At 43.5% G+C, this 27,550-nt stretch overlaps 1 protein-coding gene across 1 annotated transcript; it reads right to left on the bottom strand.

The window, feature by feature from the left end:
- Positions 1 to 930: 930 nt before the first annotated feature.
- On the bottom strand, positions 931 to 26,936 carry cspg4ba (chondroitin sulfate proteoglycan 4ba). Its single transcript, XM_062381988.1, has 10 exons — positions 26,707 to 26,936; positions 20,877 to 21,040; positions 14,619 to 18,200; positions 13,551 to 14,024; positions 12,766 to 12,942; positions 9,231 to 9,429; positions 8,495 to 8,626; positions 5,644 to 5,816; positions 4,769 to 4,952; positions 931 to 4,628 (listed from the first exon to the last, which is right to left on the bottom strand). Exons 1-10 carry the CDS (start codon positions 26,783 to 26,785, stop codon positions 2,578 to 2,580), a joined length of 7,215 nt encoding a protein of 2,404 aa, XP_062237972.1. The 5' UTR covers positions 26,786 to 26,936; the 3' UTR covers positions 931 to 2,577.
- Between the last annotated feature and the right edge of the window lie 614 nt (positions 26,937 to 27,550).

Below are 27,550 nucleotides of genomic sequence, written 5' to 3'. Positions count from 1 at the left end.
AAGAGGTCGGATGAACTCAAATCGCTTCAGCTGCTTCATCGTTGCTTATCTTTTTTTTCTCTGTTTAACTGAGGGTCTACACTTGCACCTTCCTGTGTGTTTGTGTTGTTGCTGCTGTGGGGCCAACAAGCTGAATCAAAGTTTTTGTGAAATTCTGTAACGACGAATTGGGATTAGTTAGTTTTTTGGAGGTGGCTGGTGGACACAGGAATAGTGTTGAGGTTCGGTCATTGTGTCAGTGGACGTATGTGAATGCAAAGTTTCTGAAAAATGTAATACTTGTGTTGAAATTTCCCTACAACAAACATTGTGATTCACAAACGGATCCCGGTGAAGTTCCTGTCGGTGAACTCGGCTGCCTGACATCATTACGCTCAGTATGCAGGCCACCATGTAATGCCATTGTTCACCACCGTCAGCAAGATCCCTCAGTTCACAGGAACTGAATGTGCACAAGTCCCGGACACATTCTTTAATCACTACCTGTTTCGGGTTGGACTGACATCTTTACTGTGTTTGACATCAGGCCAACAGCTGCTTACTTTGCATGATGCCCTCATTCATGAGGACTGACTCACAGCTGCAGAATTGGTCCTCATTGTGCTTTAGTAAATCACATTACATGTTTACCTTCTGGGCGCTGACTGTTGGTTTCAATGGACTTTTGCTTTGGAAACCAAACACACCCTCGTTGCAGATTTGATTGTTTTCGTATACGAGATGACCACATTTAAATGTAGGAAACAGGGAGAAGTGATGATGATAAGTAAAATATGCTAATTGGTCATCTGGTGAAATGTACGTTTTATCGTAGTGAGGTCTATAAAGAGGACAACGAGGGCTGAGACAGAGAAAACTGCCAAAAACAAGAAATAAGGGATCATTTGGAGAAATGTGCAGACAAGAAGACAACAGAGGTTATACACAGGGTTCCGTATACAATGTGATTCTCCTACATTTTAAAGTGGTTTATTAAAAACATGGTATAAATAAATATGACACTTGTTACAATGAGGGTTACATCATTCATATGAGACTAGAATACACTGGATAGACACTTCTCTTCAGTACAGAATGATTGACTAACATATAGAAGTTTACAGTGGTTTACTCCTCGTCTCCCATAGAAGAACATGTTGGAACAGAACAGGACCTTTTCTTGTACAGCAGATAAATCACCAGCGTCAAACACCCAATGCGCACAGTAGATCTCACGACACAAGTTAAACAGGATTGTCAGCGTTATGTAGTTATTATAAATACCAACACTTTTTTTTTAAATCAAAGAAATTGATTCTGTTTTTGTTCTTTGTAATTAGAAAAAGTATTTTCAAGATGGAGTTCTTGTTTTAAAAGAATAGAGTGTTCTGTTAGTACCTCACCTCAGAAAGTCATCTCCAGTGTAATGAGATTGTTTTAGATTTAGCAGCTCAACCTCCCCCAAAAAAAATCAGGCGAATCACTATTTGTTCATCTGTTAATATTTTAGAGAACCAACGGACCGTTTGTATTCTAATCACTGAGCTGAGGGCGGATATATGGAGAAGTATTAATGCGTTGCTTTTTACATTTAAGATTATTGGAAATATAAAAATACTGCATAGTAAAATAAAAACAGTTTCAACCACTCTGATTTGACCTAGAAAAGACATAACAGTTTTAATAGTGGTACTGTCCGTTTTATAATTTTCCATCTGGTTGAAACCAAGATAGGTTAATGGCAACACATGCGACCCCCAATAAGAGTAACACAAAGTAAATGTTAACAAAAAATACCCTGAGTTTACAAAAAAAGTTGTTATACTATAATATATATTACATAACAACAATATAAAATCTGCACAATCAGTTGAAATGCTCAGACGAAACATCTTCGTTCCAGTGTCAGTCTAGAAATTCACAGTTTCAAGTTGTCAGGCTCCCGCTCTGATGACTGGGACCCACGATGGGAGAGACGTGGACGTGTAGGAGGACCAGACAACGAGTGATTCAATCAGGCACCAGACAAAAAGGTTATAGATCAGCACAGTGAGGACTGGGACCAGTGTGTGTCCCACCAGCTGAACACGCAGCAGTGGTAAGTGGTGGATTAACTATTGCTTCACAGGACTGTGCAACTCAGAGAGAACTAACCACCATCCTGACTCTGATTAACATATTGCAAACGACTTTGGCCATAGTGGGTTTTCCTGCCCGTCATCTATCCATAAAGCTGCATAAATCAATTTCTGGCCACTAGGGGCCAAAAAACTCAAAAACAAGCTGATACACACAGCAACATTTATATCATTTTAAAGTTGTCGCTTGAATTGTTAGAGAACAATTATCTAAACACACATCCAGGAGAGACAGAGCGTCATAATTATCCCGCTGTAGCTCTGTTTCTTACCTGGTGATCTTTTAGCTCTGATTTAGCCTCCACCACCTCTTGACCAAAAACACACTTGACCTTTGATTCAGGATTTATAAAAAAATATTGATTGATGCAGCTTTAAGCTCAGAACCTGTTTCACGTTTCAATCTGTTGTAAAAACTGAATTCTCCAAAACACAGGGCAACAAGTTGGTTTGCGGGTGATCATACCCAGTACTGGTTCTTCTGAAGAGTCGGAGTGGTGGCTCTGATAATTTGGGAAGACGCTGCCGGGGAACCATTACTCCAAGAACTTGCGAACATGTTTGAATCCATGCTGTTATATCCCGAGCCGTGGTTTGACTGCAATAACCGATTGAGAACTGGGCTGCCTGGGCCGTTGGGGTTTAGCTGAGTGACAGTCACCGAGGGAACCGCCGTGCTCCTCTGGGTTTGGCCTTGATAGGACTCACTGCTGGGGAGACCGGGGGCCTCTTTCTGTGCAGCATTGTTCTGCTTCCTTTGCCTGTGATGGCGCAGAAAGACAACGAGGACCACGAAGATGATCACAAGCAGCAGCAGGGCCAGCAGCGGTAAGATCACAAGCAGTGGACTGGAGGTTTTTTGAGGGTAAGATTCCACACGAACTGGAGTGTTCCTGAAGGGGAAATCCTCTGATCCTCGCGTGGGTTTTCCAAGAGTCGTACTGAAAACGTTAGTCCTGTTGGAGTTCCCCCAGCGGCTACGTGCCTTGTACTTTTGCTGGTTTTTGCTTGGTTGCTGGGTGGAGAGCAGAGCTGTAGACGGGTCTGGTGGAACAGTTCCGTTTCTTGAAGTGTGCCTTGGTGTCTGAAGATGAGATGATGTGGTTTGGACAGGAGTTTTTGTGGTGGGGAAAAGTGCTGGATCATAGGGCACCACTGCGAAGTGGAACTCCCCTTTAGCAGGTTGAACGTTATCAGCTTTCAGCAGAAACACCAGTGAGTCATTGAGCTCCTGAACTCCAGTCATGTTGGCATTCAGCTCTAAGGCTATCTTCTCCTGAATCACCTCCTGGAAGGTGAAGGACTCAGCTTGTTCAGCTTTCCCGGACATTTGAGGTTTTGTCCGAACCACTTTCCCATTTCTAGGATGGGATATAATCTCAAAGACAGGGTCACTATTGCTGATATTAGCCAGTTCTGAGGCGTTAAGGAAACTAGAGACAAGTTTGACCAGGACTCCAGTGGGAATCCTCAAACCTTTGCCAACCTGGACCAAAGGCCTGACAGTTATGTTCAACACTCCAGTGAGATTTGCCTCAGAAGTAAAGGCGGTGAATTCAGAGCTGTCTTCCGCGGAGGAGACGGAGATCATATGGTAGGACAAGCTTCTAGACACTAGATCCTCCTGATCAAACTCTGTAACCTCTTGGTTGTCCTTCAGAAGTTTGCCAAACTTTGGAGGCCTGGTGATCTGATAGTGAATGGTGACGTTCTTCCCATTGGTAACAGCAGCAAGGTTTTCCTGGGTCAGTGACACTGAGGTCTTGCCTTGCTCCAGTGTCAGTCCAGTGTAGTTGACCAGAGAGATGGTGATTTCTCTCACTTCTAGGTTAAAGAGTTTATATATCGGTTTATGATGCCCGTCTGTGACACTGAAGTAGAACACCCCCGAGACGGAGCTTCCATCATGGACGAAAAAGATGCTTCTGTTATTGATCTGAGCTTGAGAGAAGGCCATTATCGACTCATCCAGACTTCCTTCAAGAGCCAGGTAACCGTTGTTTGGTTTGCTAATCACAGAAAACCTTATATCATCGGGAGGATTGTCCAAGTCTTCCACTTTGAGATTCTCCGGCCCGAGGGCCACAGTGTCTCCTTGTACCACCACCAGACTTGGAGCTTTGGTTTTTAGCAGAGGGGGTTGATCATTCACAGGTGTGATGGTGAAGTTAAAACTCTCCTCAACAAAATCGTCGTCGTCTTGAGGGCGCTGCGCCGTTTTGCCCTTCAGATTGAGCCAAGCGCTGAAGACGAACGAATCACGAGTCGTCTCGGAGTTGTCGTGCTTGTAGGTGATACCATATTTGTTGATGATGAACTGGGAGAAGTTGGGTTTCTCCTTGGTGAGGCTTCTCTCGCCCACGATGATGACTCCGTGCTGGGGCAGAGATGTTACCTGGAACCAGACCTCGTAGGAGCTGCGCCGAGGCGCCGGCAGCTTGGACATCAGGTTAGAAGCATCAAGATGAGACTCATCAATGATGACGCTGTCTCCTTCCGTTACCTCAGCACCTGTCCCCGAGAAAATATGAAGTCAATTAGATATAATTACACTTATACTGTATTTATTCATGCTTGTTGTGAGCATGTTCAAATTGTCATGTCAGCATTTAGCTTAAAGAACTGCAAACATAATAGACTCTTATTCATACCTGTGTTTGCAAGTAGGACTGTGTTGTGTTCAGGTCCAGTATTCTCATAGGAAATGTCCATTTTGAAGGTCTGGCTGTCGAGGGAAGCAGGCGGTGATGCCACAGAGAAGGTCATGGTGTCCAGAGCTTCCCAGCCCACTGACTCAATGGGGGTTTGAATGTACATAACCTCTTTCCTGTCAACCTGAGGCAGAGAAACTGTCGTCAATCCATTATCTAAAATAAATCAACAAATTTGTGCGACGTCAGCAGTTCAGCCATTCCCTAAATTGAACTTGTAGTTTAATCAAGCTTGTGAGTTGCTCTAATAGGTGTCAGTGATTCTTCACCAGTCTGAAACACATGACGACAGAATGTATAAGGTTTCATAATTAATTTAAATCTGCTGTGCTCATCAGTAAATAAAGCAGACAGAGCATCACAGAGTCAACAATGTCAGACGACCATCAGGAATAACTGCTTACATAAAAGCCTCACATGTACCACTCAGCTCGAGAAGCACAACGTCGATTCGACTCAATGAGGAGGAAGAGCTTATTATTTATTATTCAATTTATTATTCATACGGTGGAAATCTGGCAACTTTCCCCCAGAACGGAGGGAAGCCTGATTTTTAAACTTACTCTGGATCACATCCCTGGTGTTTTGTTATGAAATGTCCTGAGAGAAGACTGTTGATACCTCTGGCTCTTCATTGACAATATTTTTTTAAACATTTTTTGGGACAATGGCCTCTATTGACAGAATATCAGTGTGAGAGGGAGAGAGAGAGAGAGAGAGATAGAGAGAGAGAGATAGGGCTGGGTTGGAATCGAACCAGCAGACTCGGGACTTGAGCCTCAGTGAACACGTAGCCCTGTAGCACAGTCACTCACCATATCTTGTGTGAAAGTGGCGATGTCAACCGTTGAGTTATCCGACCGCCTTGTCACCAGTCGCCCCAGTTTCGGATGCCGAACCACATTGAACGTGATGACGCGAGCGGAGGTGTTGCTGATGTCATTGGTCACCGCTTGTAAAGCCTCATTTGTGATTAGTGCAGAGGAGCCTGGGGGGGAGAGACATGATATTTAATTCATAAGAATTTACTGATGAGATGCTTTAGATTATCAATTAAACCAGAAACTGTATCCGAGGAGAAAACTGTTATTCTTCTCCGGCGTTCAGTTTATCTATGACCTCACTCGTGCAGCTGCATCAAATGTAGGAAGTCCCCCCCCCCCCCCGGAGACGGTTCACATCTTTTTGCAAAATATGCAAAGTATCGTCTGGAATAGAAAGATGAGGGTCTTTTGATGTGTCACATTAAAGATGCACTGCGGATGTAACGCGGCGTCCTAATGCAGTGTGCGGTGTGTTACATAAAATCCACACAAGAAATTAAAAAGTGGATCAGCATCTCGCAGGCACAGAAATCTTCCACTTGGGGGGAAAACATCTTGGGTGCACGATGACAGGACCTCCCTGCTGAGAGCGTTGTCTCCCTGTAAGATCAATTACATAGATTTCCACAGCCCCACTGCTTTGTGAAGAGTGTGAGAAACTAAATGATAAAGGATGGCAAGGAGAGATAGAAGGAACGAGGGGTCGGAGCTCAGGGAAATTCATGCGTCGCTTTTCACGAGCACTTCTCTCATGGGACATTTCCCTCAAAGAGGAAGTGGGAGAGACGGGCCTTCCTGTCTTTTTTACAATGAAATCCCATCAAGGACTAAATCGGTACGATAGGGGTTTTGCCATATTGTCAGATGTTTGTTCAGCTTTGGTTTTTGGCAGAAGATCAGTCTCACGGCTGTGCACTACTTTTGCATCTATAATTTTTACTTTAAAAATTACTTCTGCTTTACTCTTTTAACCTACTTTACCAATGAATCAGTAACGAACACCTAAAATCACAGAGGGGGCCGACAAAGACACAAAGCTTGTAAAAACTTTATGGGTTGAATTTACACTCCAGTGGCCCACCGACCCACCTGAAGGACCCCTCCTACCTGACCTCTGAGAATTGTAATTCATTTGCCACAGAATCACTTGAGTGCTCTGGCTACAATCCTCCCTTCTTTATATCAGGTTGATCAATCTGTTTTCCTTTGTCCTTTAATATGTTCTACATCTCGTGGCTTCATGCAGTCGTCATTAACCCAACGATGCTTCCCTCAGAAGTGATGATTCGATTGATGAAGAAGGTGACTGGGTTTCTTCTCTCTCTCCAGTTCCATGATGGCTGGGAGGTTCACTGTGAGGCTGGCCGTTTGGAACAACTAGAAACAGTTTTGCTTTTCCACATGGGTGGACAACATTTTGTGTTTACTCCCATTGTGGCCAGTTAACAGTAACCATACATTGTGTTAAGTAATAAGCTTAGTGTGTTCAAGAAGAACTTGAAAGGAGCCAAACGCTGGTTTTCTTAATGCTGCATATGCAAGCGTTTAGTGAGGAGTCTTTGCAAAGTTTTACAGACAGCGGCAGACATTTGAGGATTTTTACCAGGAAGAGGTAGAACATTAGCCTCCCCTCCGCAGTGTGAAAGTGTTTGATGTCCCCTCGCCTCATCAAAACCCTTCATTGTCAGTTAAAGCTCCCACGCTGCCCCCCCCCTCATTGCTCCGCCCGGCACAAAGCACAAACAGGGCTGCCTCAGACAGACAGGGACACAGCTTTTCAAGCACACACTCACCCTGTGGCTGGGAAGCTCGGTGGAGCATGCCAGTTGGCAATTTGCTGCCCTCACAATATCCTCTCCTCCTAACTCACAAACCAGACCACTTGAAATCTCTGTAAAAATCCCAGAAGTGTGTTTGCACACACAGACGACGCTTGGCATATTTTTAGCTGCTGACGTTCATTCAAGGTGGTTTTATATCAACACGTCAGCTGTCTGGTATTTGGATAATGTCAGAAGTTATGTTGGAAAAGAGCTGGTTTATTTTACCAAAGGAATTTTGGGCAGAGGACGTAGTCAGGAAAACATAAATCCAGACACACACACACACACACACAGAGACACACACACCTCACACACCAGATCCATCTGTCATAGGCACTGGGAGAAATCCCCTCAACACCAAAAATCCCACAACACAAAAGAATACTCAAAATTTTTGATTCGATCCCACACACATCATTTTGCTGCAATAAATAAAAATTCTAAGAGAACCAAATGTTCTTGATAGGACAGAGTATAAGTGTGTGTGACAGTATCTGCGACAGACAATATTCTGCACTACTTACTCCAGTGTTTTTGTGTACTACACATATTGTAAAGTGTTTTAGGAAATAACTTTTTTCCCCAAAACTTAATCTACATATTTATCTGTGACGGCCAATCAAGGTCCTTTTGGAGTTTGCACGTCATGTGAGCAGCGGTTAACACTGTCGACTCATAGCAGGAAGGATCTGGATTCAAACCTGACGGCAGCTCCAGCTCCCTCCCACAGTCCAAAGTTAATCTGTGACTCTTAACTGCCTTTATATGTGAAAGGTTGTGTATTCCTGTGTGTCAACCCCGTGACAGACTAGTGACCTCTCCCGAAGCCCGCCCCTCGGCAAGGGTCGGCTGGCATGGATGGATTTATTTGTTACCCATTAATGAAGTTGTATCTTGAGAGCTGAGTGCCACATGAGTAGAAAAGACTCGATACATTGAGAGGTGGACCAGCACGTTGATGGTTTAGTGTTTATCTGAGTTGTGGACCAGTTTAACCTGTGAAGACATGAAGGATTTACCTGGAAACACCTTGAGTAGACGGTTCCTCTCTAAACTGAGAACCAAGGCTCTGGCCGTGATGCTGAAGATCTGCCTGGGGCTGAAGTTCACACCATCGTTGACTTGGAAGTTGAATCCTCCAGACATGGAACCTGGAAATGTCATGACACAGAAAACATGAAATTAAAACATCCACCTATCTAGAAAGTTGCTAGATTCTGTTTGCTGCATTTAAAAAAGAGCAACTTCATCTCAGTTTTGTTTGTAAATGTTTTCACTTTGTTCTCAGCTGGGTCTGGTTTCTGCAGAATACACAGAAAAAGAAAAGTGATTGATCAGCAGTCCAGATGCTGGTCTCAAGAACAACTGAAACGTAAGCTTGAAATTCTCAGTCAATAAGTGACCACTCAATCAAAATCATACATCTATACTTGTGTGGATGTGTGTATATAAACAGAAAGAGACATTCTTTAACATGTAGAGTGAAGCACCTTTCACACAATTCTTTTCCTACAGGTGCAAGTGCAGGCAAAGAAAATCAGAGAGATATGAATCAGAGGAGTCATTGGAAACCTGATCTGAGGCTGCTCACAGATCTTATCCACCATTTGACATCAGAGGTTCAAGTATTATCACCTATTAAACCCTGTAGAAATAAAGCTGATTCAAACCAACTTACAGCCATGGAAGCGAGTGCAATCGAACCACCGACCCCAGTCTACACACAGCCATCGATTTGCAGTGAACTCATTTTACCTTTGTGCACAAACAGCAGCTGTCCCTGGTCTATGTGAGCCTGCGTGAAGTTGAGCACCACCTTCATGGGGGCGCTCTTCAGCGCCAGGTGCCCGTTGCTGGGCGGCGTCACCATGAAGTGGAGCTCCTCCGGGGGCGTGTCCTGGTCCTGCACCATCAGATCCTCTGGCCTAATCTCCGTCACCGACGACACCCAGACCTGGAAACATGGTGGACGAGGTCAAACAGGTGTGGTCCGTAATCTGCACGAACATGGAGATCTCCAGGAACATGGGAACATTGGACTCGGATCAAGAGGGAGGTAACGACAGTATCTGACATCCAAATGTGATTCTGACATTTATTTTGAAGGCCCGAATGAAATAATGATATTTGTACAACAGGTCAAAATAATAGACTGAATATAAAGATGGAAGACATCACTCAAAAGTGAAGCCACATCATCTTGATTACCCCCTGGTGGTCGGCTGCCGTATAGGTCATAAATATTTTTCTCTCAAAGATAGTTTAATTTTCGGTGGTTCTAGCCACACCGATACTGGTTCAAATATTCCATATTTCCAGTAAGTTTGGTTTTAAATGTTATAAAATCAGATGAAACTTTGTGAGTGACTGTTCGATACTCATTGTTCGATACGGTGGCTCCATTACCCCAATGGCTACCATACAAACTCTGTCTTCAGGCCAAGATGGCAGTCTTCGTATATTTTGGCCTTGTCCATTTTTAAAATACAGTCTATGGTCATATGCTAAATTAAAGCCAAACCAACCTTATATCCAACTCTCTGTTCAGATATAATACAGTGGAAAATGAAGCAGGACCAATTAAAGACCAACACACAGAGCTGATGAGTCATTGTGATTAATCTCCTGCCCACATTTCTCTCTTATTCTTCTCTACGGGTCATTTTCCTCTTCTTCTGCTCCTCGTCCACTGAAGCAGAAGTGCTATGAATAAAAATCTCCCAGGCGCCTGAAGATGGTCGGGCACTAACGGCCTGTGTCACTCTGAGCATCACTCCAGTCACATTCAGCGACATAATGAACAAAAACGAAGGGCATCACTGGACTAAAAATAGCCACGGAGACGGTAAACACAGTGTGAGAGCAGAGTGAGTCGGGTTAATGTAAAGGAGCTCACGCGAAGGAACAGAAGAAAGAACAAAGAGCCTTCATTACGAACGGCTATTATTCATCTGAGAGCCAAAACGATGATGGAATAAAAGAGCAGCTGTAACAGGTTGTCGTGATGTCAGACACAGGCAGCCTACTTAAAAGCAAAGAAGGTTTCTGCCATTTTAGGTCTCACTAAAGTAAGTTTGGTTTGAAACATGATTGACAGCTGAGACTGACCCACGATTGGTGGAGCAGGTGTATTTCTCGATAATGCTGCAACCCACCAAGAGCACTATACTGTACAGACTCTGAAAGAGCAACTTTGTTTATTGGCAACTTCTCGCTGCCGTTTATGTGCGAAATGTTTCATACCACAGACGCAGAAGTGCACTTGAAGTGAAGTGTGAAGGGAAGTGGTTACAAGAACAAAGACACAAGCTACTGGTTTTAATGACAAAGTACTGGTTAAATGTCCCTGAAATTCACTTAAGAGAGTGTGAATCACTAACTGGCAGTGCGCTGGTCTTTCATTTGGTTCTGAGGGTTATTTACTGGAACAGAAGCGTGGGGTCCTTTTTTCAATTAGCACCTGTAAACCACATCACACGGGTCCCACAGCGGCTCTCCCCATGAGAACAACTCGTCACACGTGTAAGTGTGTGTTCCACAGCCAGGAAACCACAACACTTCCCATAATCCCCTGATCTGACAGGAAATCACAGCAGGCTCAGTCTGACAAACAGCAATCACGGAGACCCCCCCCCAAAAAAGACACATGAGATCAATTTGCACAAACGACAGTCGAGTTTAAACAACAGTAACAGAACCGCACTTACATCTCTGATCGACTTTATTTAAATCCTTTGAGTTGGTTTTATCTCAACCACACAAAAGAAAACCTGGAAATTGTAACTTGAATTACAGAAAAACAGAAACCGTGAAAATGTAAAGTCACAGTAGACATTTGCATTTGGATGATAGTAAATCATAATGGATCTAATATTAATAACTCTACAATTTCAATTATAGATGAAATAATAAATAAATAAATAAGTTTATTTTTGGCATAAAGTTATTTAATTTTAAACTTAACAAACTAAACAAATAATTGATGCCGTATTTTCTGTATTTTCTTGTTTTGCTTTATTCTGACATAAAATGAATAATTTGTATTTTTCATACAAACATCCTCCTGCTCTGTGATTCGCTGGAGGTTCGACTGAGGGTTTATTCAGAACCTAACAATAATCCCTGCAGCACATTCATTAATAAAATACGAGGAGTCTTTTAAAAAGTATTGATTCAGTCGATCAAAGCTGCTTCAAAACTAACATCTTATGAGGAAACAGTTGAAGTGAGAAAAGCTGTGAGTCTTCCACAGGCTGAGCCCTGACGTGATGTGCAGGGGCAGAGAGCCACCTTGTGGACAGAGCGTATAAAATCCTGACCTTCCACCTAATGTCCACTGCAACGTGATAAAAGGACTAATGAGCACACTTGAAATAAACAGATTATCACTGTGTGCAGACCAGATAGTGGACTAAACAATCGGTCCGTTTCTGATTTAATTAACTTTAATTCAACTGGCTTCCTGACGTCCTCAGTCGGAGGTCGTTCTTCTCTGAATCTGCAGGATCCAGAGGAATTTGAGGCATTTGGGGCAAAGCTACAAACAATGGAGTCCAACACTTCAGCCCCTCCGTCCAGCTCCACCTCTCTCAGCTCCGGCCACTGAAGCCGATAGAGTCGACGCGGCTCAACGCACAGATACAAACCACAACTTCTGTCTAAATTACACGTTATATATTTAAAATGTGTGGAAGTAAAAGTGCTCGTCACAGACAGGAGGCAAATAATATTTTTAGATTTGAGAATAGCGAATGTGATGGTTTGTGAAGCAGGACGGAATTGAGGCCATAAAGTCACAGCGTTTGTTATTTCCAGGTCATGACATCACGCCACTCGACACTATGATGTTTCGCAGAGGATTAGATTCAAGCAACAAAACCCAATGTCTGTGTAAAGTCCAGGGGAGGCGGGGGGGGGGTATTTTACCCTTAATTTAGACTTTCCATTCATAAGAGACCTTAAAAATGATTTCCGGTCAACCAAAACTATAATGCAAAATAAAACTTCTCTCCCAACTGACTTCACAGTGTACTGGAACACAGCAAGAATCAGTTTGTAATGTGACACCTCAACTCCCGACACCTCTGAAAACCTATGTCGGAGCACGGCCTGCGCTGCCAGCCCCCCCCCCCCCCCCCCCCGGACCCTCCTCCACATAGCAAACATAGTTCCCCCTCATGCAGCCAGCCATGGCAACACTGCCCACATGAAAACCATCTGACAGTAAGCCATGGTGCCAGAGCTGCTAGTAAAAAAAAAACAGTTTAAATATAGAGCTGAGTAGACTCACCCTGAGGACCCTGTTGGCAGTTATAACAGGAGGCTCGTCGTTGACAGCTGTAACCTGGATGTACACCGTCTGGGCCGCACTCTGCTTCCTCAGCCCTGAGTCATTGGCCACCACAGTGAAGTTGTCGGCTAAGCTTTCGCTGCTGTCATGCACGTAGTAAATGAATTCGTGTTCCACCTGGTTAGAGATAAGGGAGATTATCATGAGGCAGAGCCTGAAACTAAAGCTGCATGGGTTTATTTAAAATTCACAGCAGCACCAAGACCCTGGGATGTTTTGTGACACGGAGGTCACTGAACTCAAACTCATTCATGTCATGGACACAATGACGTGACTTGATGTGACTTGACGTGACGTGCACATGACAACCGAACACATCCTCGCTTTTCACATTTTCATGAGATAACAGCTGGTTTGGGGTGAGATGAAGGGCTTAGGCTGAGTCACACTTCCAATTATTTTGTTTAAGTTAATTAAGATTTTTAAGTTTCAAACACCACAAACATTCCTGTAGATTAAAAATCCACGGTGCAAAGTACATCAGATAGAATACAGAGATTATGAGCTCTGTGGTTTAAGTGGTAGTTAAAGGTAGTGCTAGTTAATTACTGAACCTATAATCCCTCAAACTACTTATCCATCCAAGAATGTATTTTAGGTTCAAAGCATTATAAAAATACCTTTAAGTTAAGATCGTAATTGAGAAAACACTTTCCTCTTAATCATTAAAAAAATCAACATCATTAAAAATCATTCATCCATCCACTGTAAAGAGATTATCTCACCTGCCTCCTGGTGAAAGAGGTTATGGAAACACCCGGATGTCGAGAGTGCTCAACGTGACCGTGCTGCGGGGGCTCGGACAAACTGTACAGGAAGTTAATCCCAGAAAAGTGTCGGTTGGTGACTTTGAGCAGATCCTGGGTCAGCGCCTTGGAGGCGCCCTCGTTCAGCGTGAAATTTGAGACCTGAAGTGGGATGAGGCGTGGGATGATGTCAACAGACATCCTAATGCCGCTGACGTCAGTGACCCCATTGGTGGCGTAGAGCAGGAAGGTGTCGTTGACTTCGTTGGGCGCTACCTGTGTGTACTGGATGTTCCCACTGTTAACGTCCTCCTGGCTAAACGTCTTGACAGGGGACTGTTTGGTTCCGATGTAGCGATTCTCCGCCTCGACAAAACGCCTGAGAAAGCCATGAGAGGGGGCCACCTTGACTGTGAATACAATCTCGGATGGCATGTTGTCCTCGTGAGTGACCTGCAACAATCAGAAAACACACTGACTGGTTCCATTTGAAATGTTCCATGTGTCACCAGAGTTTATATTTCATCTGACTCCAAATGTAGCATGGCATCATTGTACAGTGAAACACACAAACACCGGTGATCCTTCAGTTTTGACCTTTTCAGCAGCCTTTAAAACCAAGATATTTAATAAATATTGTATAGTTATATTGTTCTTTTATGATTTAGACTGTAGACCAACATTTATAAGCCTTCTGTCATTATAGCTATAAAAGGATGCATTCCTAATAAACATTTATCTCAGGATGTGAAGTCAATCACCTGAATTGTTTCTCATTGATTAACGAAAGCATTTATAATTATTTTCATATAGAGAAACATGTAGAATTATAATATAGGTAAACTATATGTATAATATCATTATTCTCATTAACATAATTATGTTCATTTTAATTGAGAGGATTATGGCTCACTGGTCAATACCATGCAAACTGAATTTAAGAATTATTGGAATTTAGCGACAGAAAAATGGTCAAACTGTGATGCAACTGCAAATACAGACACAGCTGATTATCTATAGGTTATAGATAATTAACATAAACCTAACCTCTAGTTTAGTTTCGTCGACCTTCACTGGTTTCCCCTCCTCCACCAGTAAGATGTTGCGATGTAACACTATGGGTGGCCTCTGGTGACTTTCCAGATAAACCTTCACATTGATCTTCGCTGCAAGTCGAAAACTTTTAGCCTTCACTGTTAGGTTGAAATAATCGGCCAGATGTTTGCTGTCGTTGTGCCGGTAGGAAATCAGCCCGTCCTTTAAGTCCGACTGCGTGAACGACTCCACGATTGTTTCTTTGAGATAAAGTCGTCCGTACTTGGGAGCCTCATCCAACTTGAAAATAACCTCTTGGTCGTCTCTGATGTCCAGGTTTGATATGACACTAAAGTTACTGGTGGAGAACGTTACTGATCGGCCCTTCTGAACCAGTAAGCCAGTGTTGACGCCGACCTTCAGGAAGGGGTCATGTGCGCTGATGTCTAAAAGGCTTGATACAAAATGTTTTCCATCGGAGACAAAGAGGACAAACCTGCCCGTGCTCACACCTTTGTGGATGAACAGCACTCGCTTCTCCTCCAGGTCCTTCTGTCGAAACTGGAACAGTCGATGAGTCGTGTCATTGACCAGAACCAGGTCTCCCAACGGGATTCCACGACGCGTGTAAACCAACTGACCGTCATCGTAGTCAGAGTCTGCGTCATGATAACGCAAATCCTCCGAAGTGAGTAACCTTTGTCCGTCTCTTACTACATGGAACACCTTATCGATAACCCGCACTGGCTTTTGGTCGTTGACAAGATTAATGGAGATGTTGAACGTTCCTTCTTTGGAGCCAAATTCATCCTCGGCGATGGAGGATTTGAATCCTTGGCTGATGGAGGCAATGAAACTGAACTCATCTTGAGTCGTTTCACTGTCATCGTGAATATACATGATCCGTTCCTCTAAGATATCCTGATTGCTAAAGGTTAAGATTTTGTCGTAGCTAGCGTTGGAATTGGACTGACTTATCCGGGACAGTTTTCCATGTCTGGGGCTGCTGATGACAGTGTAGTACAAATCCTTTGCACTCAAAGTCTCCGCAAACAGTTCGTCTTTCGTGATGAGTTTACTTTCTCCCTCCAGAAGCAGGAGTCCCTCGTTTCTCATGAAGACACTGTTGACATCAGCTTTAATGGAAAACTGGAAATCGTAGTTCTGAGACTGAGCATGCTTGGAAACCAGATGAAATTTGAACCTGTCGTGTGTGTCTTCATAAGGCCGGTCAACGAGCTCGTAATGTACTTTTAAATCTGACACATTTCTTTGGCTGAAAGTTGAGTTCTTCATCAAGACTGTGGCGTCGAGCAGTAGTTTCCCTTTCTTGGGTGTTGTGAGAACTCGGAAATAAAGATCGTCCTCCGAGAGGGCAACACCTTCAGCTGTGGCAAAAATATGCTCAGAGTCCAGCGTCACTTTCCTCACTTTATCCAAGTCTATCATAATATTCCTCGTCAGGTGGTAAGTCACCCACCTCACAGTTATGGGGAAGAGTATTTCAGTGGCTGCCTTGGCTGCCACATTGACCTTGCACTTGAAGTAATCGGTGGCATTGGAGGTCTGGATGTCTTGAAAAGTGCTGACATACCTCAGCCGCTCTTTTTCAAGGAGCCTTTGGGAGAAAGTGTCAGTTTGCCTCCATTCACCGCTGGAGTGAAGCCTCTGGAGTTCTCCATACTGAGGGGGTTCGGTAATATCATAACGAACATCCACAATCTGTCTGACAGCATTGGTTTGCACAGCCAGGTGCTTTGATCCAATTATAGACGTCTCTCCTTGAATTATCTCGAGACCTGTGTTGTTGGCAATTTTGTACTCCAGCGCTACAGCCATGACCCTCAGAACCACAGTGTTGCTGACCTTTTCCCCATCGCCAACCCGAAGAACTATCCTTGAGTTTCTAACCCCCGTGTGAACGTAGTACACCCTCAGCTCCTCCAGGTCTAGATACGAGAATGAGGTCACTGATTTGCCAGGGTTGTTTTCAACTTCTAAATAGCCCGCATCAGCATTCAGGTTTCCAAGTACAGAGAAGACAAGGTTGTTGTTGCTGCTGTCAATGTCTGTGGCCTTCAGAACATCTGTGGTGAGGCGTTTCTTCGTGTTCTCCAACAGGACAAAGAGATTTCCTTCAGGGAGGCTCAGTTCAGGTGCATCATTAGTGGGTGTCACAGTAATATTGTACCGGTACAATTTATTTCCCTTCAGATAACCAGGAACTTGCTTTCTACTGGTAGAATACATAGAAAACATGAAGAAGTCCTCTGGTTCCTCTGAGCCTCCGTGGATATACATCACTCGTCCATGCCAGAGGTCCAACATGCTGAAGGTGTTCTCCTCTTGGTCCTGATCGACATCAAGCCTTATCTGACCCTGAATAGGTTGCTCCTGAATTCGGAAATTAATCTGGGATTGTCGAATGCCAAGCTTCTTGAAGTCCAAGAGAACCTTGATGTGTTTGGCATCAAGAGATGCCCTGCCGCCTTCTGGCACCACAAGGTTTTTGATCTGCACAAAATTTGAGCCATACCTTCTGTCCAAGCCCCTTGCAAGAGTGGACATCTGAAATGACGGTGTCGGTGTCACCAGGTGAAAGAGGGATCCTGGAGTGCTTGTCGGACTCACTGTGGTTGATGGTTCTGGTTCTGGTTCTTTCTCCGGCTCACAGCCAACTGAGATATCCTTGGTGACCACAGCACTAGAGAGACCGGTCTTCACTCCGTTGACCTCAATGTTCTTCAAACAGCCTTTGAATGAACCTCCTCTCACTCGCTTTCCAGACACAGAGACGAGCCCCACCTTTTTTACTTCTGATCTGGTGCTGTCGTCGATACCCCCAACGAAAAGAAAACCTTTAAGGTGAGGTCCCTTTGCTCGAGAGCCGATGCTGCTTTTCACCATCTCTCCATCAACAGATAGCTCCAGGCTTTTGGACCCGAGATGCAACTTGATGGAATGCCATTTCCTGTCATTGATGAACATGAGCGAACGAAGCTCCGTCTTAGCTCCAGCTTTCCCAACAATGGCCACTGGGAAACCTTCCTGGATCTCCACAGCGACGAAAGACCCCTCTCTGGCTGAACTGTACAATATAATTCCCTCTGTTGATGAAGTGTGCACAACACACTCGAACACACCCACTCCCTGTTGGGCATTCCAGGTTGGAAGAGAAATGTAGGCTCTGGAGCTGAAGAAACTGATGGGGTCCTCCTCTGTGGCAAGGAATTGGGGACTGCAGCCAAGAGACACCTCATGGACAGTCTTGAATCCAGTATATGGCCTCAGTGAGGACAGCAGGTCGTGTTCGTTGAAGACAGCGTTGTCCATGCATCCTCGGAAGCCTATCGGGTCTCTGGGGAGATAAAGTCTGTCCAGGCTTCCCGAGCCTCCAACATAGAGACCATCGAAGATGTTGAGATTATGATGGGAGCCCGGCATCTTGGCACTGGTGTGGGAGTTCTTGTCGACGGTCAGAGTGATGTTGGACTGGACATGGTGGATCTCCACAGAGTGCCAGGCCAGGTCGTTGAGCTGGGTGCCCCGGTCTGACTGCAACACTTGCTCCCCCGATCCAAGATCCAGTTTCAGCTGAAATGACAAAGTAACTCAATCACAAAATGTGCTTTATCATATTAATAAAAGGTGTGATACTGCTAAAATCTATTAAGAACATACTGACTAATATACTAAATTTGAACGGTTTTGTTATTGTTTTGCTTCTGATGTGTCAGTGTTGCTGTACTTTCTTCCCAGAACCACAATGAATTTGATTCGAAGTGAATTGTTTCAATAGCAATCACATAAATTGCAGTTAAATATGAAAGATAAATCCCAATATATCTATACATGTCCTTGTTGCAGCCCAACACGCATGCAACTCTTTTGTGTGATCATAAAATGCAGATTCATCTTATATTGTGACTGTGTCAGATGAAATAATAAAATAACCTTTACTATAGTATGAATTAAATAATTACCTGTAGACACCTGGACAGGAAACACGGGATAAAGACTGTTTATGTTCCATGATGTCACCTGTTTTTCTCAACAGTGCTCTTTGTCTGTGATTTCACGCAGGAAGTGAACTATTATCTCTTTGCCTTCAGCTATGTCCTGAGAGCATCATGTCACCATCTCCGAACTAATGCTGCGTTGAGATGACATGCTTGTCAAGGCTTGCTGCAGAGTCCCTGCTATTCATGCAGGGGTTTCCAGGGAGCGACGCTCATGTCTGACTCACATGGAGCGAGACCCCAAGCTCGAGGAAAGCTTGTGTGGGTGAAGGGGAAAAAAATAAAAAATAATCTGCCGACCTGAGGCAGTTTAAGGAGCGGGGGGACGAGTGCTTCTCTACTTGTGCTCACTGAAGTACGACCGTGTCACACAGTCGTCAGTATGATTAAACCCCGGCCGTCTAACAGTCTAACACGAATAGAAACACAGTCACAAGGATTTCTTTGAGTTTGATGCACCAACACTCTGATGCAAATCCAAGTGTTTCAACAAAAGGCTTCCTACAACACGTCTGTCCGTTCTCTATGTTGACGGAGTTTGGCAGAGCTGCTTACTGGATTCTTTAGAAGGGGTGAATGTATTTCACCTTTAAATCTTCACAGAAAGGCTCGAGTTGTGGGCTAAAAATAGAGCCTCTTGCCTAGGACAGAAACGTGCCCTAAATTTCTCAAGTGTTCTGAAGGTAAACACATCTTGTCATTGAAGTAAATCTCCGGGGAAGTGTGTCGGATTTTTTTTCTTTTTTCTGTTTTTACAGCTATAAATCCACTGGCTGTACAGGCACAGCTCACAGCTCCACGGTCGGTAAACTTTTAAATCAGTTTCTAACTTTTGTAGAACTAGTTACAGTGTTTTAAGACAGCTGAAAATGTGCCTATTGGTGCATGACATTAATGGGTTTTCATTACAAAGCCACAAGGCAAATGGGTTTTTATGCAGGTTGTATCTGTTTGATTTCAATCTGATGACTTCTGGTATAGTTTTATGTCTGTATTGAAATCTGATAGAAAAGAATAGATTAAAAACTAAGAAGAGAAGAAACTGGCCATTCCTGAAGCTGCATTTTTGTGAATACTTGCTTTTCAATTTGTCTCGTCTTCAATCCAAGGTTCTCTCAAATAACTTGAGGACTGAGGACTTGTGTGTTTACGAGCAGTTGCACGCTATCATTCCTTCTGACACCTCCGAAGGTGATTTAGTCGGTTGGATTATAATCCGTCCTGACTGGGTCTGTGTACACACTGTGTGAAGGCATTGTCCTTTTCTGCACTTTCAGGTGGTCTGTCACCATCCGATTAAATCCCAAACCCAAACACATTTCATGCACTGCATGTGAAGTTTAAAATAAAGTGGGGTTTGGGATAAGGGTCTCAATAACAAGAGATTTTCTCAAATTAGTCGGATCTACTCTGGAATTCAATGCCGTGAGCTTCTCTTTATCAAATAAGAAGACATTCTGAACTTCTATGTGTTAATTCTACAATCAATTTCTCATCTGAAAAGAATTAAGAATACACTGCTTCTGACTGAAGTGAACAGTCAGTCAACAGAAGCTTAATTTGATTCACTAATTCTCTGGTTTTCTCTGTTTCATGTCATTAAATAAATATATTTTGGTTTTGGTCTGTTAGTTGGATAAAACAACACCTACAGCTGGCGACACCACACCCCCACTGGAAACTATGTTACATATTCTTTCACAATTTCTTGAAATGCCATTGACTCAATAATAAAGATTAAACAATAAAAAAGAAAATCCTTTGTCTGTGCAGTAACTGAGGACCTTCAGATGTGCACACCAGCCGTACACTCATCAGTTTAACAGTGTTTGATAAATGAAGAAATGTTTTCATCAGCAGGAGATTGTGTTTCACTGTGATCAGGTAAAAAAGATGTGACTCATTTAGACACAATAGGAAACACACACATCTGACTGCTTTCATTATTTCCTGCTTTCTACTGTGACAAGAGGCGACTGGTATGGGGGTTAACACAGCTCGCACCATGCAGGCTTGTCTGCTTGTGTTACTGTGGTGAGAGACTGACACTGTCAGCTGAGATGGACCCATAGCTCACGGTGCTCCGGGTCTGAGTGTCTGTTGAGTGAGCGTGTGTATGTGGTCAAGCGCGTTCCTCTGCATGCATTGAATGCACGTTCATATGCAGCCATGCCCATGTGTGCGTGCATGTGTGCGCTAATGTATGCTCCAGCACATATGCTCCCGTGCCGAGGGCCCTGGATGTACCCACCTGCAGGCGACCGGCGTGGAGCTCCAGTAGGAAGTAGTTGGTCTGGCCGGCAGCGAGAAACAGCAGGCCGTCGGTGCTGGAGGTTCGGAAGCGGACGCGCAGCGAGTTATGGTCGGACGACTCTGTTGCCTTGAGCTGTACAAAGCCGTCGCCATAGAAGGAAGCTGCGGGAAGAGACAAAAGAGAGGGATTTCTTTTTAGAAAGTGACAAGCGAGAACTACAGGGGGCTGATATATGGTGTCCAATGTGGTGATCACAGTCTTTTACAGGCTGTTAAAAATCAGCGCATGACAACTGAGCTGAGTTCGAGGGAGAAGAGGAAGATGAAGAGGAAGAGGAGAGCAGCGGCGACAGCAAACACAGAGCAAGTCAAGTCAAGCATTGTGGTCTTAATATAGCCAACATGTGACATTTAGATGTAAAAGCAAAGCTAATTATCATCCTGCTTGTTCTTTACAAGTGGGGCACACGCACACACACACACACAGACACACACATGCATCCACGCACACACAAATTATACCTCAGCTGATGTAAAGAATGCTTGCAAGTGTCTTTGGCTCTGCTCAGCCTTCCTGGTGGGCCCGCTCTGTTTGTACTCCATACGCTGCACCATAATGATTTACATGCATTCAACTGCAGCAGGAGTATAATTAGGAGTTCTGAAGCTCTACCTGTCCGATAATAACCACTCTGAACCAAACACAATTGCAGGTTTACGTCTCAGCTCGTTTGTAGCTTGAGGAGAAAGTTGCTCGTGGACTGTCCGAACCCACCGTGGCGGCTCTTCTCAATTTTTAAAGAATCTTTTGACTTATGTGCCACAGCAGCAGGATCCCCACCGAGGCAGTGGATGTGGAGGCGGCTCGCAGGGAGCGGGGCATGTTCGGGCCTGCCCTGCCCTGACAGGAACCTTCAACCTGAACATGAAAGGCTCTGACGTCCCCACACTGTCTGTGGCCCCGTGTTCCAGAAGCAGCTTTGGCGGACGGACCCAGCTGTTTCTTCTACCTCACCTCCCTGCCATTTCGCATCACCCTGTAATCTGCGGTAAAATACTCTGACGCTTTCTCATCGGAGCCTCCGTGCCCGGGCACCACCAGTTCGGTTTTTAATGAGCTCCACGAGTCCCACGCATATTCAAAGGTTAACAAACAAACATGTCCGCCTCTGTGAGGAAACATGTCCCCCCCACGTTTGATTTATTTGGAGTTGACGAGCCAGAGGCCAGAGCGGCCGGAGCTAATGGGCCTCGGTGAATCAGTGGTGAAACTAAGAGGAAGTTAATGGTAGTTAATGTGTTTACTTTACTATGTGAAAAGGGTTAATGCACTAATGATCAAATCCAACCTGAATGGACTGTTTGTGCTATTAAACCAGTAAAGCATGTGAAATCGCGCTTCAACCATCACTACACACACATCAAGTAACAGGAGCTGATTGCAGACTGACAAAAAAAACAATATACATCAACCTGATTGCAACAAAAACCACATGTGTCCTCTGCTAACACGTATTCAAAGGTAAGATTAGTTTTAACTAAATAGAAGAAAGAAAAGGAACGTATCAAGTCTGAGGAGTTTTTATTTAAATTTAAAAAAGGTTTTTGTAAATGTTTCATAAAAAGCCGATTTCTCTGTTGACTCACTCAGTAAATTATTGAATGGTTTCCAGTAAAAAAAAAGGAAACAACAGTAAATTGAATGAATCTTATTTTGTAGCGATCAGATGGCGCTGAATTCAGTTTTTCCTCTTCTATAGTTTTAACGCTGAACGCTTAAATACCAGATTTCACCTGCAACTCCATCATATTTAACACAATACAGAGTTAAAAAAGGATAAATCATTGTTTCATTGTTGAAGTTTACACAGTTTAGGTTCGGTTCTAAACTCTCAATTACTCTTACTTCCATCATCAACTTTTAAACTGAATATTAGCGATTCCTTGTTTTATCAGTGATGATGCAATTTCTTATACAGTGAATGTGAACTTGAATGTTATGGCATTTTTCCATGAAACAGGTCTCAAAACAATAAACTGATTATTAAAATAGAGGTTTAGTTTGCAGCTCTCTTACTGAATTCATTCATATACCCCCAAATAAACATATTTCTAGTGAGCCAGCATTCTTCCATATCACAGACGTTTCCCTCACATGTCCTTCTCCAGAAAGCTTAGTAAATCGTTTTTTTTTTTTCTTTTACCAACGATTCCTCTCAAACCTTTCCCCTCTGATCAAGTGGACATTTGTATTCACAGTTTCTACCAATTATATTGTTTCTGTGTGTCCTAACAAAGGCAGTCACCCGAAGACATCATTTTCATTTTTGTTGTGGACAGTTTGCCTTATTGCTCTTGTTTGTTGGAATCAAATTAACCACCGTTTACTATGCTGTCCTTCCTACGATGCTCTGATCAGTCGGGAGTACAGTGCATGTGGCCTGCTTGATGCTAAAAGGCAGCTGGAAATAAAATAAATTAATTGGCCCACTGGCACAACAGCGTAAATTATCCCTATTCGGACCCTGACTCAGACAAACTGAATTTATTGTCCTCTCTCATTTCTACGTCAGCTTCGTTCATCTGACTGGCTCTGTGTACATAACAGCGTGGGCGGGGGAGCACTTCCGAAAACCAGCCAAGAGGAAAGCAATGACATTTTTCCCTTTAGTTCACAAGGATGGACATGCACGCTCCACTGTATGTTGGCGTCATCACAGCTCTGTTCAAGTCACATGACTGAACATCATGTTGGGTTGAAACAAAGGGGGTCGTCCCCCTGAAAACGTCCCCGTAAGAGACGGACTTCTTGGAAAGGCTGCGGTGGGAAGAGTATTTGTGTGGTTGCAGAAACACAGAGATTATGTGACTATGTAAATGAGAGACCTCAAGAAAGACAGAGCTGCACATAAACACACCCGTGTGCACCTGAGTGCTCCTGCCGAGGAGGAATCCGGTTGTTCTGTAATCTACGTGTCTGCGTGGCCACTCGTTGTCACACTTTTTTCTTTTTGTGTGAGAATTCTCAGACCAACAACAAAGCCAGTGACCTTTCAGCGAACACCTTACAGTTAATTTGAGGGACACGACCAGGCCTTGTCACGGCCTGTGTCCTTGGGTTATACAACAAATCAGAGATGCAACCTGACGGAAGTGTCTCTTTGTTTTTTTGGGTTCTTTGCCGACTGTCAGGCCTGATGCTTTTTCAAAGCCTGAGACGTGGATGTTTTGGTTGAGATGTTTCGATACCAGAGACGGAAATGCCTTTGATACTGCAGACACAGACAGGTCAGGCATCAGTGAGTACACTAATCTGTGTACTGATACTACATCTTTAAAGTATGTTGGCTTCATCCCAAGTGCACCCCCCCCCCCCTCCCCCCCCCCCCACCACCACCATGACGTCTCTTTTGGGAGCTACCGTTTTGAAGTCGAGACTTTGGATATTAAAAACCACCATCTTGTTTTTCTTTTAGACAAAATATACCATATTTGAACTTGAGGGCGGAGCAGAAGAGGAGCAAGGGGGCGTGTCTGAACGCTGAACCAGAGGACTCTGATCCCGCCCATCTACACCGACAACTGACAACACTGAGCTCACGACTGCGGCGTAAGAACTTTAGGTGCTAACACAAGTAGCTTCCTTTTTTGGTTGTAAACTTCTTTGCCAAATGTTAAATTAAAAGATTATAATTATAAGCATATGTATATATACATATTTCAGCATCCAAGGAAGACTCGGCTATGATCGGATCGTTCAGGGTTACGATACTACACTATGTACAATATAAAACGCTTTATAAAAACAAAGTACTATATACTGCAGCACTGCATCAAAAACAAGGTTAAATTCAAGAATAAACACACAAGAGGTTGTTTGGAAAAGGATCATTCGGTATTTATGGGATGCGTAGTTCCTTCACCTTTTAAATAATGATGTATATTATTGAACCTTTTTTCCTGTTTTCAAATGTTTTGTGGTCACGGGTCATTTTGTATCGATTTACTGAAAAGTCAATGGAGATAAGGAAACTGGAGTCGTTCTTACAGTATGTGGCGACTGTTACACGATGCTGCAAACTCACTATAGGATGTAACTATAGTGAGTTTCTAGGTTTATTTACTTGTCTTCTTTTTCAATTACGAATAAATCTATAATTTTCATTCTCCAGGATTCAACCTGAGCCCATATAGCAACAATAGCAAGCATCACTTCCATACAGGCTCAGTACAGCAGTTAAAATAGGTTATATCAGTTTTTCTAAATGCACTGGGATCAGTACTCTGGCGGATTCCAGGTATCTGAAGTATTAGGAAGGAACAAAATGGTTTCAGAACATCTCTGGTTTTAACAAAGCCACATGGTTCGTGCATGAAGGGAGGATGAACACATGCAGAAAGTGATGCATCACAGTGGAGCCACTGTCTGTACTGTAGTTGCACTCAGCCAATGATATGGTGAGAGTGAGTCAGAGTGAAATAATTCCTGATTATCCCCAGGGGGACAGCGTGGGGCCAATCTGAGTGTAGATGACACATAGCCAACAATCACATCAACCAGGCTGGGCTGATGGATGCACACACACAGTTGTAAATAATGTACATCTGGAGAAAAAATAAGAAACATATTTTTCCCTGAGGTCTCGCAGAGTCCGTCCATTTCCTTCAACTCATTTGAGTGGGCTATTGTCACAGTCAGATAGTTCTTCCAGTGCAGTGGGCATCACAAGTCCCATTGGTGCTGCTGCTGCTGCTGCTGCCTCTGATAAGGTGAGAGTGCTGTGGGTGCTTCCAGCAAAGTGTAGATCCTGTGTGTGTGTGTGTGTGTGTGTGTGTGTGTGTACCTTCCAAGAACACAGGATCTAAACTCTCATGCACATCATTCCAAGAACAAATATGGATAAATCATTGGAAAGATCACACGAAATAATCATTCGTCTTAAGTGGGAGTGTCTCGCTGCTGCTGGAATGAAACGTTGACTCTGCAGCCTCATAATCTAAAACTGATAATCCCAGTATTTATCTAATACGATATACAAGAAATACTGGGAATATACATTTATTTAATATCATGTAATGCAAATACTGGGATTATTAGCCTCACTAATTAGGAAAAATCCCACAAAATAATCATGCATTTTAAGTAAGAGTGCTGTGGCTGGAAAGAAATGTGACTTTTCAGCTAAAATAATCTAAAACTAATCTAATCCCAGTATTTATTTCATATGATATAAAACAAATACTGGGATTATTGGCCTCATTCATTTGGAAAAACATGCAAAATACCCATTTGTGACACGATTAATAGCCTTATAACCTAAGTGATTATCATACTATATATTTCATATGTTATAACATAAATAGTAGGATAATAAGCTATTCATTTGATACAAAATAAACACAGGGATTATTAGTCTCACTCAGAAATCATCCCACATAACCATGCATTTCCTAAGGGAGTGTTTTGGAATGTCCTCAGTCCCATTCTGTCGAGCCCAGCTGGGTGTCTCACTGCAGGTTAACGTTTTAAAACCAGTGAGCCGCCACAGAGATTCAACAGCACATCCAACAATCCAGTGTGACACTGGTTCTGCAGATACACAACTAGAGAAGCTGCAGCGAGGACACAACGCACAGGGAATAACACGTCAATGATTATGTTTAGGTTGATTTCTCTGTTTTCATGACCTGGAGATTAGGACCCCAGGGAAACTACCAGCACGTGAAGCCAGACTGAACCAGTGCGAGTTTGTGTTCACACCATCAACAGTTTGAAACTGGTTTGTTTGCGTTGTGGTGAGAGAAAGAGAGAAAAGTTGCTTTGTTACCTCCTGACGCCAACTCGACCAGGAGCGACCACCAGAGCAGCCCGCAGACACACAACTTCCTCCCGCTGTGTGAGTCCATCGTGTCGGCTGGTTCTCCCCCGGACCCGTGTGTCCGTGTGTCCGTGTGTGTGTGTGTGTGTGTGTGAAGAGTTACATGTTCACAGATCTCACTTCTCCTCAGATGATCCTGCAGCAGGAAACAAGCAGAGTCTGAGTCTGCTGCACAAAATCCTCCAGTGAGCCTCAGACTGGAGGAGCTCGAAACTCCGCCTCGTGTGAGTGAGTGTGAGAATGTGTGTGTGTGTGTGTGTGTGTTAAAGCCACTTTTCAAAATAAGAGCCTGAAGAAAAAGAAAGGGAAAACGCTGGAGGTTTATTTAACCAAACAAGGTCATGTGGGAATGTGTGAGTGCTTTTTGATATCAATAAAATGTAATATTTTGCTTTAGAGCGATTCTGAAATATATATTTATATAAACATATGTGTAGTATAATGTACATTTAACAGCCTTATGTCTTTCTTTGATTGTTTACAATAGTATCCTGATCATTGCAGCTCGGCACATTTGAAACTAGGTCTGACATGTGTTTATCATTTCAAAACTAGAGGGACAAACCTCCACCAGGGCCCAACAGTATAAAACACTGAAGTGGTCTGATAACCTGAATGATTTATCTTTCATTAAACACAGTGGAAGAAAGTGACCAAAATAAATCCTGGATCTGTCCTCAATCCATCATCCACACCAAAAAAAAAGGTGTTCTTCCCATGACCCTGCTCCATCCCTTCACCAATTCAGTGGTTTTGTATAATCCTGCAAACTAGTAAATACAAATATACATAA

Source organism: Platichthys flesus, chromosome 3 (genome assembly GCF_949316205.1).
Source record: "Platichthys flesus chromosome 3, fPlaFle2.1, whole genome shotgun sequence".
NCBI lineage: Eukaryota > Metazoa > Chordata > Actinopteri > Pleuronectiformes > Pleuronectidae > Platichthys > Platichthys flesus.
The sequence above is the reverse complement of the archived record's forward strand: the minus strand, read 5'-3'. Positions and strand labels throughout refer to the sequence as shown.

Coding starts and splice junctions, on each gene's coding strand:
- cspg4ba (XM_062381988.1), bottom strand. CDS start 26,785: ATGGACTCACACAGCGGGAGGAAGTTGTGTGTCTGCGGGCTGCTCTGG. Junction 12,943..13,550: donor CCTCTTTCACCAGGAGGCAG/GTGAGATAATCT, acceptor ATCTCTAACCAG/GTGGAACACGAATTCATTTA. Junction 5,817..8,494: donor TCTACTCAAGGTGTTTCCAG/GTAAATCCTTCA, acceptor TCTCCCCCCCAG/GCTCCTCTGCACTAATCACA.